Raw genomic sequence first — 16887 nt, 5'->3', positions numbered from 1 at the left:
CGGGGATGGGGGGGGGGGGGAAGGAAGGGACTGGACAGATGGGTAGAGGGGGGGGGCCCCTCCCCAGAGATCATATCAAAATGTCTCTCTTGTGCAAAGCAGAGGGAATGCCCCCAAGAGCTGGTTTCCATGGTGACCACAAATGTCAGGTTCCATGTGGTGAATAACTGTTTCCATGACAACACCTCCTTTACCCTAGGTGCTGGGAGCTGGAGTGACAGCCCTGTTGGGGGAGGGGACAGGGAGATGGCCTCAGGTACTTAACCCCCTCCCTCATCTCCCCCCATCCTTTCCCACATCTTGCCCCAAGCCCTCAGCACCAGCATCCCTGGTGGGTCCATGCTCACCTAGGGGTGTGATGCTTTCGGCTGCCATGGCATCCCCTCCTTCCTCTCTTCCCCCAAATGGATTTGTTCCGCATAGAAGTGTAGATGTGAGCCTGTCCCTCCATCTCCCTCCCCATCTGTTTAGCTTAATCCTGGTTTTGCATCCTGGGTAGAAATAAACTCTGGGACCGGCGGGGAGTGAGGTGGCCAGCTGCCCCTCTTGGCTGCACACTGAGCCCTCTCTTCTGAGCGCACATCTGGGCTGCCTGCCCTCTGCTGCCCAGCCTGCTGCCCAGATGTGAAACACCCCCAGCCTCGGCTTGCACAGGCATATTGCCAGAGGCTGTGAGCAGCGATAGGAGCCACTGCCTCTCAGCGAGGAAATCTGAGGTTTTCTGGAGCAATGTCTGACTGCGTCCTTTAGAACCCCTGCCCCACATCCCACCCAGCTCAGGGGCTGAAAGAGATGCCTGGTCCATGCAGCTCCTGGGGGGAACAGCAGCCCAGAGGCTGGCGAGTGCCAGTGCTGCACATGCTGGGGCCACGTGGCAGCACAGCGGGGTGTTAGGAGCTCTGCAAATCCATGCAGATGATTGAGAGTGGGGAAGGGACCCTCAGCCTTTCCCTCTCCCCCAAATGACACAGCAAGTCCTGGGAGAGGGAGTTGGAACTGCTGCCTATCGAGGTGCAGCGTGGCAGCAGCTTGGCCTTCCTTTGCAGAGCTGCCAGCCAGTCTCTGGCTCTGCCAAGCAGCCCCCTGTTGCTCCTTGAGGCAGGGGTGGTATCGCTCAGGGCTGGGCCCAGCTTCTGCTCATCCTGCCTGAGATCCACCGGTCAGCAGGAGCCAGCTCGCAGCCCCCAGCTGCCACAAGCGCTCTGCTGTGCCCAGTGGTCAGGCGTCAGCAGCAGCGTGCCATGCCACGGGAGCCTGTCACCTTCTGGTTGGCATCTCTGTCCTGTGAACCGCAAAGTTACTCCATGGGTTTCCTCCAGCTGTTATGAATGTGGGCTCTGTTCTGTTTTCTGGCCAGTCTGGCTCAGCCACCACGTGGGGACTGACAGCAGTCCACGTTTTGCGTGCTGACTTCTAAACACTTTTCAGTTGGTGACTTTTATGGCTTGATTTCTGGTTTGTTGTTGTTTTTCCTGAAGGTGTTTCCTAAGAGAGGGGGCAGACTATGCCTGGACCTGCAGCTCGTGTGCAGGTCTTACCTGCCATGTTCGGATTGGGTTTTGTTGTGAATGTCACTGATTCAAGTCACTGTCAGCCTCTGCGAATGATGTTGAGAGACATGGAGTGAGATGTGCTGTAAATGTGGAAATCTGCCTTGGATACCATTCCTTGGAGGAGATTCTGCCTCAGTTGGATCCTGCTAGCCTGGGAAGGAGGCTGCAGCTTGACACTTGCTTTTTCTGGGCAGCAAAGGATGCGCATACCTTCCAGCAGATGAGGGGTTTGCCCTGTTTGCAGATCAGGCAGTTAAAGCTGTGGGTTACTTAATGCGGCTACTCCTGGGTAGAAGCCTTGTTCTGTCTCACCTGGAAAGTCCCCGTCATGTGAGCCAAGCTACCCCTCAGGCTCCTTGCTTGTGGTTGGATTATTGCTGATGCCACTGATGGGTGCAAGAGAGGTAAACAGCTTTGCTCCACAACCAAGCGAGAGGAGTTTTTTCACTTTCAAGCTGAGCATTCCCCATGTGGACAGGAGATGTTGCTGGAGAGCAGGACTGCTCTTCTTCAGAGCCGCTCTGGTGCACAGAGCTCTGACTGCATGAGGGCTGGGAACATAACATGCCTGCTTGCTGTACTGCTCCTAGCCGAGCCCAGAGGCAGTCTTTCCTCCCTCCTGCAAGGAAAGTAAGTGGCTCAATTAGGTGAGGTGACCGTGCCTTCGCTGAGTCAGGGCAGGCATAGGAAGATCTTCCGGGCATAGTCTCACCTTAGGCCACCCTGACCACTGTTCAGGCTCCAGTCTCATAGTGATGAGCTGCTTCCTTGGAGTCCTTTCTTTGCCACTCATGTCAGAGGAGGTGGAGATTTATGCATGGTGGGCATTTCTAGGAGAGCTGTTCCCTGCAGGCAAGCAGCTGAGCAGGGAAAAGCGCCAGGTTTCCTTTTGAGAAGTCTGAAATCCATGTGGTCCCTTCTCCAAGGGTTCTGGTTGCCATCACGATGTCTTGCTTCCCTTCTGCCACTCTCCTACTCTGCACAGCAGGCAGAAAGGGGCACCCTGTTGCCACTGCCATCAGCACCGTGTGCCAGGCAGATGGGCCAAGCTCTAACCCTCTGCATTTCTCTTTCATTGCAGATGGCGCGCCCGATTCAAGTGAAACCCGCAGACAGCGAGAGCCGTGGAGGTAGTTGTCATCTCTCCTTGTTTCTCCTTTGGCAGCTTTGTGCTTGTGAGGGGGGCCAAGCAAAGAGACAGGGTCCTGACCCGACCTTTCTTTCCCCGCAGTCTGGATGCAGGGATGTTTGTGTGTGCAGGGATTTGGGGGGGAAGGAGGAGAGTCTAGGGATAGGCTTTGATCAGGAGCCTTCAGCTTGGCATAGCAGGCACCTGAGAGAACCCCAGGTCCGAAGAGTAATACTGTGGCTGCCCACTCGACTCTCTTTCCCAGCCCTGTGAGGGTACTATTAGCCTGACAGTGTCTGCCCCCCCCCGGAGGTTACTGAAGCAGGCATGCACTTTTGGCGTATGGCACCAGGGGTCCTGGAGGGTGTAAGCGGTTGGGAAAGAGCTTTCTTCATTCTTATACCTGGTCAGCCCAATAAAAGCCAGATCCCTGCAGCAGCACTGGCTTTTTAACCTGTTTAGCTCCCTGCTCTGCAGCTAATTCTCCTGTCTGCAGCTCACTGCCCACCCCCATCGCTGCTGGACTGTCTCAGCCTCTCCACTCGCAGGCCTGCAGCAGCCCCCATCACACTGCCAGGGCCCAAGGGCTGTTGCAGAAAATAGCATGTGATGGGGAAATAGTGTCTGAAGGGAAAGAATGCCAAGTTTAGGCCTGAGATGGAGATGCTGTCAGCCTGCAGGGGACCAGCTTGGTTAGAGCAGCGTATACTGAGTAGTTAAGAGTTGGAAGATTGGGAGCAGAAGAATCTCTGTTAATTTAATGGAGAGCTCACAACAGCTCAGATGCCACCTCCAGGTGGAGAAGGTTTGCAACACCAGCCCTTTCCAAATTTATTAACTCATGTTGCTGCTTTTTCTTGTCTTACCAATACATTCCTTTTCCTCTCCATTCCTGCATCTGCCTCGCCATGCCTTGCTGTTGGTGCTGCCTCTGAAAGCAGTTTAATAGTGGGGAGGGGAGAATTTGTGTGAGACTGTTCGTCCTGTAGGGCAGCATATCCTGCATGCTGTGTTTAGATTTGGAAAGTTTTTGTTTTAAATTTTAAGGGGTCACTTCCAAGCAGTTTGTAGTGATTTTCAATTATTGCACTGGCAGGAACATGAGATATATTTTATAATATGTTACATGAATGCATGTATTTATGGTTGTGTGAGCCTTCTTTAAAAAAAAAAGCTTATCTGTTTAAGTCAGATCATTTTTCCAAATAGAATCTCTGACTTTTCATTATTTACTTGAGGGATGAGACACCTGACTTTTACTGAAGTCGGCATTTTTATTCCCTTAGGCTATACTGAGAAGCCCAGACATGCCACCTGTAGACATGCCACCTATAGACATGCTTATTTTGAAAAGAGCCGTGGCTTCGGCCTCCAAAGAAACTAGCGTGCCTAAACCACATAGGACTGGATTCATCTCACCTTACTTCAGCCCCTGGGTTCAGGGGTGAGTTTAAGGTCCTTGTCTATGCTATAGACAGTAAAAAGAGATCAGTGCCTTCAGGGTGATTCACTCTCTTACTCTTGACACTGATACTAAGAGCAGATGAGGTATCCTTTAGAGGGGCCTGCAGTGCAGATAGAGGAAGCTGACTGCTCTCTGACACCTCAAATTGCTTCTAGATACAGCCCTTAGGTGGTCAATCTGTCCCCCATGACATTGATGTTAAAAAATTGCACCCCAGATTTCTAATTAATTCAGAAATTGTGTAATTGTGTCTGAGGTTATTCCTAATGAGTCTTCAAAAGAAAGCATAGACTAGGAGAGGCAGTCGTACCAATAACTAACCATCACAAAGCTGTTACCTGTACATACTGGAAGATCCTGTGCACTCTTTGGCTGTAAGACATGGCTGCATAGCAACCCGCAAAGCCAACACGGGGACACAGGCAGGTGTACCTACAGAGGGATGCCCCATGTGTGCCCTGCTTTATGCATCCATCCATCCATCGGCCCGCTTGACACACACATTCATCAGCAAATGCACACATTTACCTTCACTAGTACAGCGGGTGCCTCTGCATTAAGCTCTCACACAACTGCAGTAAAACCAGACCCAACAGAGAATTCAGGCTGTGAACAGACCCACCATTGCAGCTTTGTTTTCTTAACAGTTTGTGTCTCTTTGATGAGTGCAACTCTGGAATCTCTGGTGTCTAATACTAGGCTGAGGTAATTTCTGCACTCTTAATTTTGCTGGTGGGGCACTACTAGGGACTCTCTTCTATACACAGCCACCTTGTATCACAAAATGTGTTGGGGCTTAACATCTCTGATGCATCAGCTCCTCCATCAAATTGAGCTGAAATACGCCAACAGGTTCAAAACCAGGATGTTGGTTTGGAGGCAAGCTTTTGGTCAAGGCACTGAAATCTCTAAGCTTATGAAAAGTGCCACAGTCTCTAATGACTGCAAATGTCAGGGCATCAGCTCTGCTTCCCATGGAGAAGGTGATAGAGAAAAGCAGCCTTTGGAGTCTGAAGACCTGCCTCTCTGCAGCCCATGTGCCGAGCTTCCTTCCAGCTTCATTGCAGAGCTCAGAAACTAGTATCTCCCACAGGATCCATGACAAACTGCAATTTTTCCTGAGGCAGAAGCAGCATCAGGACAGCACCCTATAGTTGTCTGAATCAGTTTGCTCTTTCCAAAGGTTTCTGTCGTGATGTTCCACTTGTCCGAGAAGTGGGTGAGCAAGTTTGCAGGTATGGGCAGAGCCATTCCCTACAGCAATAGCCCCACACTGGCAGGAGGTAAAGGAAAGATTTGGGGCAGGGCAGAACTGCTTGGTCTAGGAATTTATCAAGGGAACGAATAGCTGCATGCATCAGTGAGGCTCTGCTCTGCATTATCCTTGAAGGGAACCTCTTTTATCCTCTCCAGGGACTGACGTCTCTCAAATTAAGGACCCTGAATTAAGTACCTGAAGTTAGAGTATCAGAATTTGTCTCCTGGTCTAGGAGATGCTAATTTTTGTGCCAAAGGGGCCGTTTTGGCCAAGCCCTGCAGGGGCTGTATGGGGATATCTGAATGCTCAGTGTTACTGCACCCTGCAGAAGGAATTCACTAGTAAAAAGATGCTGCCTGCATTAGTTCAGAGGGGGACCTGTGATTCTGGTGCAGGCTTTGTCAGCTCTTTCCTCCTTTCCCTCACGTCTCTGATGTGAGCTTGGGAGTGCCAGGAGGAGATGGAGTGAGGGAGCAGAGGAGCTTGTCTGTGCTTCTTGTGAGACCGGGAGCACTCTGCTGCACTGATGTGATAGGACAGCTAGCCCAAGCCCATTAGCGCTGCCTTAGAGACAAGAAAGCTCTCTGCATACCCAAGGAGATTTGCTGCATCCCATCCACAGCCAGCTGCTTGAGCGGGCTTTCTCCCTTTCCCTGATCCTTGCTGCTGACAGCTGCTGGCCAGATGACCTAAATCCACGGGGTTTAAAGAGGAGCAGTATCCAGTGCTTGTGTGCTCTCCTCTCTCTCTCGTGGCTGAAGCATTCAGCCTTAACCCCTCCCGTGTTCCCGTGGTATCTTCATCACCAACCTGCTCTGCACTGGCCCTCCTGCTGCTGCCTGGGTGACTGACTGTGCCCAGAGCATGTTTCCATGGGAACTCAACAGTCAGAGATCAGGGACAATTTTCCTGGTTGCTGGACTGCATGGGAAATTGCCAGAGGGTGAAAAACAAGAACTGGAGAGAAAGCGAAGGAAAAAATGGCAGGAGTGTGCTGTTACAAGTGGGGGAGAGAAGATCTTCCAGCACTGCAGGAGTCCCTGCTGGGGAGCCGAAGGAGCCAGTGACCCACAGCAGTGGCTTGAGAATGCCAGCCAATTTGGGATTGATTGCCTTAAGAGTGGTGACAGCAGACATCAGGTGAAGGGGCTTGCAGGGCTTCGGCCCAGCTGTGGAGAGATGAGGCAGCTTGGTTATTGGTAGGGGAACGTCCCTGTTTGGAAGGTGCTTGAAGTGAGAGGGCACTAGATCATGGGTTGGGCTCCAACACATGGAGAGAGGTCAGCAGCAGATGAACCCTTTCACAGGTCCCCACTTGCTGCAAAGAGGCATCCTAGGGGGACAAGCCTGGATCCTTTTCCTACATGCAATCTTGGGAACTGGGCTGTATGCAATGAAAAAAAGGGTGAAAAAATCTTTCTCTTATGTTGTTGGTGACTTCACCCCCTTCTAATGTTGCTGTTCTGGGCATTCAGAAAAGGTTCAAACCCAATATTAGCCTTTAGAGTTTGAGTCCCTAAGGTATGACAGTTTTAACCTGTTCTGCATAGCCAGGAAGGCTGGCATATTTTTCTTCCAAATTGAAAAAAGAAAAAGCTGAAATTCCCACATAAACACAGGATTTCCAAAATGTTCCATTAGTGAGCTGTCAGACAACAGAAGACCTGCAGTAAACTGCAAGAATGGAGACGAGCATCCACTGTTTCAATGGACCTTTCCCAAAGTAAAGCAAAATGCTTTTGATCCAATAGAATGAGGATGAAACCACAAGAATTATCCATGAAATTTCAAGGCCCTCTAAAGGAGAAAACGATGAGTAACTCCTAGTTTAATGTTGATTTGATTGCAAGTTGACAAGGTTCCTTTTTGTTCAGTGCCTCCATTGCAAAGTTGTGGCCTCGTGCATCCGTTAGACTGTTGCTTGGCAGAAACTTAAGCTTTGGGTGGCTGTGGTAACTATCAGGTCCTTGCGCTGAATTAGTCATCAACCAAAACTGGAACCACTTGACTCTCCCTGGGTTACCCACTATTCTTCGGCAAAAACCTCACTTCACGCAAAATCAGATCCAGAAGCAAAAGGCCGGTGTTACACAAGTAACATTCCGTCGGTGTAGCTGTGTGTTCCCCCCACCCCTGCCACCCTGACCCAAACAGCCAGCCAGTCTGCTGGGGTCCCTGAAGAGCAAGGCAAGACCATCAAGTGCATTTCTGGCTGTTAAGTCTTAATCCACAATTACTTGCTTGTTAGTTCAAAGAACAGAGGATTATTTTACAGCATCTGAAGTCAGTACAAATATTTCCCAGGGTGTTTCTCCCCTTTGTTGATGTGTTTTTTACGGAACTCCTGCCGTGTTTGCAAACCAAAGGCCACAGCGTGGTGCACAGATCTGAAATAAGGCCTGGCTGCAGCTGCAATGTAGATTCAGGGTAGAGGAAGGGGGAACACTGCAGAGCTCAAGTGTCCCCTCCCATAGGCAATTGGATCGCATGTGGCACCGGGTGATGTTAATGGGAGCACAGAGCTACTGCTCCTTTCCATTTCCAGTTTCAATTCTCCTCTCCACCTCCCAGTAAATATGTTCCTGACCGGTCCTGGGGTTTTTTTCCACTCCCAGTCAGATTTTTCAGCTTCTTTATGTGCAATTTTTTGGCTGGTTTGCCCACCAGCATTTCTGAGCTGGCCCTTGGGTGGGGGCAGATGGTCTTACTGCTAAGGCGGCAGCTGCACAGCACCTGGTTTATTGGCCCCTGTGGCTTGGCCGGGGATTGTTGGGCGTTGCCAGAGCACTAAATTTTGGATGGACTCAATCAGCTGAAATAGTGTCTCCAAAATACATCCATTGTCGTCATGCAGGTACAGGGAGAAATGTAGAAAGAATCATAAGGAAAATGGAAGGGGAAGAAATTCCCACAGGTTTAGTTATCCAGGGAACCATGAAAATGGGGAAGCCGGGAAATTTGGCTTTTAAAAAATACACAAGGCCATATATTTCAGCCACTTCCAGTGGTATAACTCAGGAGTACCTGTCTGGGCCATGGTAAGAGCCTTAGATGCAGCACTTTTAACCCTTTCTCTGTGGTGGATCGAAGTGGCATCCGTGTCGCATGTACATCTAGCGCCTAGTGGACAGCTGTGCGTGCGTCAGCTCGTGCTTGGGCTCCTCCGTGGGGTGGTGCAGCCATACAAAGTGGCTCCCTGGGGTGTCCTCATGGTGGAAGAGTGCATCTGTCTGCACATCCCTCTTGCTCGCTAAGGAGGTTTGTTTCTGAAGGCATGGGCTGGGGCAACGTGCAAGCATGTTCCCGTGCACGCGTGAGCCCATGTGCTTGTCCGTTAACATGGTGTGTATGCATCTGCTTTTCTGCAAGGGACCCAGTGGCATGTGGAGAAACTTTCTGCATGTGTTCCCAAGCGTGTCCGTATGTGGCAGAGGCGTGGGGGGGAGGCAGCTTGCTTACTTACCTGGGTGGGAGCCATCCTCTCAGCCAAGGAGGAGCAAGGAAGGGGCTGGGGCAGGGGAGGGGAGGGGAGGGCTTTGCTGGCAGTGTGAATGTGTCATGTGTCATCCAGTCCTGCCATACATACATACCACCACCCCTGCAGCCTGCTCTGCTGCTGTAGCTCCAAGACCTGTTGTTTTTCAGGTCATTGCACTCAAACACATAGCAGCTTCCGTGCTGTTTTCCCTGACATATGTCACATTACATTGGTTTTGTGTGAAGCCAGCCCCTCTGATCCTGTCGCTAACAATAAGGAATCCTCTCTCACTGCTCCTCCCAAGCCATCCCCTGACACGTTCGCCCCTATGGGTCATGTCTCCCCATGCATGTTTGGGGCAGTGGGGGAGGGTTAACTCTATAGTTGGCACAACTGTATCCTTGCAAAAATGGAGATTTGGGCTGGCGTTTAGACTGGGATTTTAATATTGTGCTATTTTAATAGCTGTTCACAGCAATCTCTGGAGGATGTCGCCCCAACCACTGCTGTGTTTGTGCTTGACTGGATGGCATTAGGCTGTGCGATGAGCCCCCGTGTGTACTGGTGGGGGTAGAGAGGGGAGAAAGCGCTGTGCACGTTTCTTCCCACCTTCACACTTGGCCATCCTAACAAAACCATATTCCTTACTTCTCCGTTCTGATGGAAGAACCCAGAAGGACCCTGAGCTCAAAGTCCTGGATGTGTTGGCCAACTTTCCAGCCCCCCGCCAGTGTGTCACGGGTACAAAATGCCCTTTGGGGGGGGAGGGGGGGAATCATGGAGCTGCTTGTTGGCCTTCACCCAACTGTCTTGCATTTGGCTGATCCTATGGTGAGGCAAATTGGGACCCAGGATGCCAGGGTTTATTCCAGGCTTTAGAGAACATCTCAGTAGACATACTGGTTGGAATGGGGAGGGAAGGGCAAACTGAAACAAAGATGCTTGGTTACATAGCAGCTGTGGAAACGGTGATCTTGGAGAGAAGGAAAAGGAAACAGAAGCCAAGGGTCCTGGATTTTATTCACCCTGCCTGGGTTGGTCTGCTGTATTTCCTAAGTTACCTCCTGGACTTCACATATTGTTCAATAAGGGTATAATAGCTCAGGCAGTTTTTCTTATTACCATTTGTGTTGGATCATTCAAAGAAAAGGGCTAATGAATGGAAGGAAATTATTAATCTTTTGTTTTCCTTTGAGGGAGGGTAGGACAGGGGAAGCCACAGAAACCTTTGCAGGTGTGGGGAGCTTGGGAGGACCCTGCATATTCACCCCTGGAAGCATTTCAGCCAACAGCAAATAATTTCCACGCCAGGCATGTTTTCAACACTAGGCTGTTTTGTACTTAAGTGTCCCTATCCTCCTGCTTTGGACTGTAAGCCTCATAGAAGGTTGATGTTTCTGTGTTTGCCCCTAGGGGACAGGAAACTCTTTGTGGGCATGTTAAATAAGCAGCAGTCTGAGGATGACGTGCTCCGGCTCTTTGAACCATTTGGAGTCATTGATGAATGTACCGTGCTCCGTGGACCTGATGGTAACAGCAAAGGTGTGAACCCCTGTGTATGTCGTGCCCTTTCTCCCTGCTCTTCAGGTAGCGCTCACTTGCCTCACCACCTGGGCCTCCTTTCCGCGGGGGCACTTATTCCCCACCCCATCTTTATGGAACCCGTATCACAGCCGGGAGCAGGGCAGGGAGAGCTGTCTGCTGCAAGGAAAGATTGGGAAGATGGGTAGGGACTGAGGCAAAAGGAGGGGAAGCAGAGCACAATGAGTAGCTGAGTTATCAGGGTGACTGGTGAGCCTGTTGGCTCAGTCTGGGTCTGCAATTTGAACTGTTTGTACCCACAACTAGGAGTGCATAGAGAATTTGGGGAAGAGGTAATCAGGGGCAAGGGTGGACACGGTGACATCATCTATAGAGTATATCATTGAAGTAACAGTTTGAGACCCTTCCTGTTTTTTCCAGGATAGAGGACTTGGGATGAGTCATCCTTTTTGGTCCCTGCTTTCTTGGGATGGCTTTCCTTTGCCCTGCCTAAAATCCAGATACTGTCTCTGTGTGATGATGCAAGGGGCGCTTTCACAGCAGTCCTGTCACTGCAATCTCCTGTGCTCTTTCTGTCCCTTTCCAGGCTGTGCTTTTGTAAAGTTCTCATCTCACACAGAGGCTCAGGCAGCAATCCACGCGCTCCATGGCAGCCAGACAATGCCCGTGAGTATAAGGCCAGGGTACCTATCCTCTTCCTAATCCTCTTCCCATCACCCTGTTGCAGGGACCACCCCTCACGGTCCAAAATCATGACAGGTTTAACTGCCGGTTCCAGGTCATGTGGTTGTGGAGGGTGGGGGGTATGTGTGTGCACATCTGTACTCTTCTCTTTGGGAACCATCCTGTCTCTTGGGCGGGTGTGTATCTATGTCTGTCCAGAGTGGTAGTGACAGCACTTACAGCTATAAAGGCTAAGTAAAAGAGAGCCAAGAACCAGGCCATGAATTTATCTTGGAGACAGCTACCCATAGTTCAAAACTGAGCAGGGTGCAAGCTGACAATTCAGCAACGTGAGCAGTCAGGACGCCGGTGTCTGAGCACACTCCCCACCTTCTCTTATTTAGGCAGTAGAGGAGGCCTCTGGGGCAGGCTGGGTGTGGATGGGAACGCTTTGTGCATTGTATGGGGTTGCGTAGCCGCAGCTGTGCCTTCTTGTGGAAGTGGAGCTGCAGTTGTGATCTCATCTCTCACAATCTCTAACCTGGATTGGGGCACCTTGTGGGCAGGACAGTGCATTGCTGCAGCAGGGGTATTTCCAGCTGCCAGGAACTGCTTTGTCTATCCAGCCAAGCTCATGGTGGTGGAGAGCTGGTGCTTGTGGCTGACAATGTCCTGAGCGTCCTGGCGAACACAGCCAGGGATGAGTGCACCCACTTGTGCAACTGTGCAAGGCCCAGGGTGTAAGGGGAAGGGATGGATGGGTGGATGGGTGGGTGGGTGGATGGATGGATGGGTGGATGGGGAAGGGCACAGCCCAGGTTCCAGGCAGCTCCTGAGCACTTTCACACCAATATTTGCTCTTCTGCTCCTCTTCCCACTCCTCTCTGTTGCCTGTTCTGCCCCATCCCACCTTGCCTGACTGCTGACTCTCTGGCTGTCCCACGGCCTCTTCTCCCCCTGCCTCCTCTCTCTGTCTCCTCTTTCTGTGCCTAGGGCGCCTCCTCCAGTCTAGTGGTGAAGTTTGCTGACACAGATAAGGAGAGGACCCTCCGTCGTATGCAACAAATGGTGGGGCAGCTGGGGATATTCACTCCATCTCTCACCTTGCCGTTCAGCCCATACAGCGCCTATGCGCAGGCTGTGAGTATCACGCGTGTGTGTGTGGGGAAAGGCTGCCCTCTTGGCTACGGGGCAACACCATACCTGGGCTGGGAGACCACAAACGGGTCTCTGTAACAAATGCGTGAAAGCTTCCTGGCTTCTTGGAGTTGTTCCTGGCTTCAGTTTCTCCAGTCAGCAGGCTAGTTTTGTGCATTTCTCTCCTGGAAGGGGTGACAGGAGAGAGCTGGGACCTTCTCAAAGTGAGGCTGGATTTCTCTGATGTGGCGTAGACTGGCGGAGGTGTCTGGGAACAGGTCAAGCATGACCCAGTGTCTTTTTGTCTTGCTTTGAGGGCAGCTCAGAGCCACTATTCCTGGGTGATGTCTGGCAGTCTGCCAACTTGTGAACTCTTCCTCTGGGTCTATGGCACAAATGCGTGTCTCTCTCTGTTTCTGGAGCACCATGAGAGCCCTGGACCCAGCCTCATGTGTTTTTTTCTCTGCTGAAATTCTCAGGAGGGCCCTAATTCCCCAGGTGCTGTCCTTGGCTCCCAGGGTTTTGTCTCTTGGCTAGTGTGGCTGTGGGGTTTGCAGGATGCTGGAGAGGGAGCAGTGGGTAGCAGAGGGTCAGAGGTGTTGCAGCAGTCTAGCCTCCTCTGGCAAGACTGGCTGTGCTTTGGATCTCAGTGAGAGAACCTCATTGCCTTTGAGCGATGGTGGCGACTGCCGTTGATGTTTGCAGTAGGCCCGAAACTTAAGAAGCTCCTCTTCAGCTGTCATGGAGCATCTTTTGGGTCTTCTTGGTGACTGTCACTTTCAGGTCTCTGCTACCAAGTATAAAGCCTGTAGAAGGAGGCTCAGAAATTGCTCAAGGCATGCAAGATGCTTGTGTCAAACAAAGAACTCAAAAGTAGGTACTGTTAATGAAAGTAATTTTTTGGGGGGGAAGGGAGAGCAAATAAACCTGTTCTTCTCACATATGTGGACACCTCTTTCACCCCTGGCTTCAGTGGCTACTTGGTGCATTTCCCTCCCATCTACATGACAGAGAAGGAACTGTTTCTCAGTTGTTGGCCATTTCCTCTCAAAGAATCCCCAGAAATTGCCAAATGCCATTCAAGCACATGGCAAGAGCATGGAGTAGCAAAAGAAAAGAGGCAATACGTATGCGCTTCCATACCATTGGGGTGTTTTGGGAACCAGATGCAGAATTTGTCCAGCACAGATTATTTGATTCTTCTTGTGTAATGAAGCTGAGAACAGCTATACCATTCTAAGCACTAGGGCTTCTAGTAGAAGAATGGTTTAGAGGGGAGAACCCTTTCTGACTGGACACCAGTATCTCTTGCCAGGACCAATCTTTTCTATCCAGCCCTGTAATCCACAAGCCAGCTATACCTGAGGTCTAGGGTTGTAGCTTAGCTCAGCTGTGGGTCAGCTATGAGACGATCATTCTGGTGTACCTTCTGCTATCATATAGATGGTGCTAACTTGGGCATGGTATGATGGTGAAGGAGGCAGGACTGGACCACTCAGTGAGGTTATGATGGCAGGAAGTGTTTTATTAGTTTGTGGTCCAGGATGTGTAAGGAAGGAGAGCAGCGAGACCTTCTAGACTCGGTCTTTAAGTGCTCTCCAGTCTTTAGAAACTCCTGCTGATGACAGAAGGCCAGTCAGGCCTAGGCTGTGTTTCTTGCTTATCTGCATCTTCTTTCTCCTCAGTTGTGTCTGTAAATTCGTTGCTTTGTCTCTGATTCTTCACTGGCCTTCCTCTTCTTTGACTTTATTTTAGCTTTCCCCTTGACTCCAGACTCAGCCTGTCTCCCACTCTTTCAGGTTTTTTCCTCCTTTTCCTTTTCCTTTCCACTGGTTTTGGTTCTCTGTCCTTCTTCTTTCTGAGGCACTGACCTCACAACTGATTGTTTCTTCTCTTGGTCATCCCAGTCTTTGGTCTCCCTTCTCCCAGGGGGGAGATCCTGGCCAGGTCTCATATGCATACAGTGTCCCCATCAGAGGGAGAGGGTATCAGCCCTTTGAAATGCCATCTAGTATCTCTGGAAGTGGAGACAGAAGGGAGGGATTTCCTCGCTAAATCTCCTTACAGTACTTCCAAATGTCCTGCCATGGGCAGCTCTTGGGAGCTGGGACCTCTAGTAAGCCAGGGCTCAAGGGAACTCCAACGTAGTTCATGCTTGCGTGATGCAGGGCTTGGAGTAATAGATGCTGCAGCCAAGGTTACTTGTAGGCCCAGGAGATGCAGCTAACGATTATGTGCCTGGTTGACTCGGACTGAGAGGAGCGAGTGCTGCTGGGCTGAACTGGTGCATCATAGGCATTGGTTCTTAGATTCACAACTGAATACACCAACAACTTCCTCTCCCTATCCCCGTGGGATTTGCTGCCTCGCCAAGCCAAAGCAGAGTCCCCGGCCTTGGAAGAAGTTTGGAGCCTGGGTTGTTTGGTTTTGGTTTTTTTTTTTTCAGTTGGATGTTTTAAATTTGTATTAATTGCATTTTCCTTTAAAAACGATCTCAAATTAAACATGAAATAATCACAAACTATGTTAGATCTAAAGTTATTCTGATATATTCAAATATACAAAATAAGGTATTAAAAATAGTCAAACAGCTGATACAGTTTGTAAGAAAAATTCTCATACTTACCTGGGAAATATGAGTGGCTAAGCATCTGCAGGCAGTTTATTTCTTTATTGTACCAGGGTTTGATCCCAGGTGCCTCTTCTGCAAGTGAAAAGTGAGTATTTCCTTCGCTGCAGTTTGTTCAATAAGTGGAATTCAGTGATTAGTTCAGATGGAATCAGGGAACTTGATTGGGAGCTGAAAAAATAATAATCTATCAATACAAAAGAAGCCTGAAGTCTCAAAAAAGCAGTCAGTCCAATTTACTGACTGCTTACAATGCTTGAATATTTCTTGTCTTTCATAAATCAGTTAGTTCTAAACACAAGACATAGTTTGTTCACACACCACACCCCCCTTTTCTTTCTGCTCTTATGGTTCATTATGGTAATTTTATTTAAGTAACGAAAACAATTTCAGAATGCTAGTTTGGTGCAAGTGCAGTTGGATGCAGGTCTTGTTCCAACCAGAGCCTAGCACAGAACAGGCATTAATGAGAAAAAAGAAAATCAATATTCATCTAGTAAATAAGAAATACATTGGTTCCTGCATCCTTAAATGGAGGCAGTGTGAGGATAGGGCTAGGAATATGCGCAGACTGCTTGCCACAGGGACACCTTTGTGCTCTCAGGAAGGCCACATTTTGTCGTAATCCTGGCTCAGGGTGAGTGATTCCCAGTAACGTGAGTCCTGCTTCAGGGAAATCGCTCCAAAGACAACGTGGTGGCGAATAGATGGGATGATTTCGGGGCACTTGCTTTCTGGAGTCAAGAGGCAGTGAACCCCTTGGCTGTCAGTCAGTCCTGCCTGCCTGCAGAGACCCTGCTCCCTCCCACCCCTGCCCCAAAAAGGGCTCTCCCCAATCCCAGGGCTGCCCTGCAGAGTCAGTGCCACCCCAGTTGCTTTGCTTGTGCCAGCTCACAGACAGCGACGCCATGAAATCAGGCGATTCCTCTTCTTTTTATGCAACAGCGATAATCAGCTTCTGTGTAGAGGAAACAAAGAGGTTTAGCTAGTCCTGAACTTTTCAGAGTTACCAGATTCTCCCAGATACCTGGGCCAAACTGGCTTACTGACTCAGCCATTTGTGGATGAGGCACGTTACTTGAACGTTCCTTTTATTGCAAACAGATAGTGGGATGCAGTTGTTAATGTAAGGAGGATTTGTGTTTTTCTTGGGTTTTGCCGTGTGCCACCCGCCAGCTCCTGTGGAATCGTAATTTCCAGAGCGCCATGCCTGGGCCTCCCCTGCTCGTCTCGCTTGATGGTGAAGACAAGGCTTATAAAGAGGCTAGATAATTTTGCATCCAGAACTAAGTCTTCGTTGCCACTGCACTCTGAGCGCAGTCTGATTTAATCTTATGCTCCAGAGCACCAACTGATGTCCAAGTAGGACCAGAAGGATTTTTTTCTTCTTCCTCCTAACCCTCCACCCAACCTTGTGTCCCGCCCTCCTCACCCCTTCTTTTGCCTTGTGCATCTCTGCCTAGTCAGGTGTGTTACAGGACCACAAGGAGCTGCCATCTCCCAACCCCAGGGTGCAGGCCGCCGCCTGAGGCAAGGCTTGAGCTCCATTGGTCATGGGGCAGACCTCAGACGGCAAAGCATGCCAGAGCTGGGCCTGGACAGACACCTGGTTGTATGGCAAGGGTGCACGTACCAGGACGAGCTCCGTATGTCTCCCAGCAGCACGGTCTCCTTGTCGAGGTTGAGCAAAAGGAGAGTGATTTGGACCCTGTTCCTCAAGGCAATCCCTGGCACTGTCCCAGGAGAAGTGGCGGTGCTCAGAGAAGGGGCTGTGGCTGGGAGGAAACGTTGCTGTGCCTGACAGCGCAGTAGGGCTTGTAGTGAGAGGGTGCTGCTGGGGACCAGGAGCGCACCCCTTTCCTTGTCCCCTTCCCCACTGCGGGAAGGGCCCATCCCAATGGCCTGGCACACAGCTGAGAGAGCAAAGACCCCCCAGAGGCTGCTGGCATGCGGAGAGGGCGAGGGTGGGTGGAGGGCTGCCCGGCTATGGCCCTGGCTTTGTGGAGGATGCCCGCCTAGCTGTGTCCCCTGGC

The 16887-nt window shown here is 50.5% G+C and overlaps 1 protein-coding gene across 3 annotated transcripts in view; it reads left to right on the top strand.

The window, feature by feature from the left end:
* The window catches only part of CELF5 (CUGBP Elav-like family member 5), a 48900-nt gene that overhangs the window by 27740 nt on the left and 4273 nt on the right, over positions 1-16887 (top strand). For 2 of the 3 annotated variants that reach the window (XM_035892248.1, XM_035892247.1), the window contains exons 4-7: positions 2635-2683; positions 10297-10425; positions 11012-11091; positions 12082-12228. In XM_035892248.1, coding sequence (XP_035748141.1) covers positions 2635-2683; positions 10297-10425; positions 11012-11091; positions 12082-12228 — 405 coding nt within the window. The remainder of the gene's footprint in view (positions 1-2634; positions 2684-10296; positions 10426-11011; positions 11092-12081; positions 12229-16887) is intronic. The other variant, XM_035892249.1, reaches the window with a different exon arrangement.

The sequence above is a fragment of the Egretta garzetta genome, unplaced genomic scaffold (genome assembly GCF_000687185.1).
Source record: "Egretta garzetta isolate BGI_Z169 unplaced genomic scaffold, ASM68718v1 scaffold4, whole genome shotgun sequence".
NCBI lineage: Eukaryota > Metazoa > Chordata > Aves > Pelecaniformes > Ardeidae > Egretta > Egretta garzetta.
Note: the sequence above shows the minus strand (reverse complement) of the source record. Positions and strands in the feature narration are given on the sequence as shown.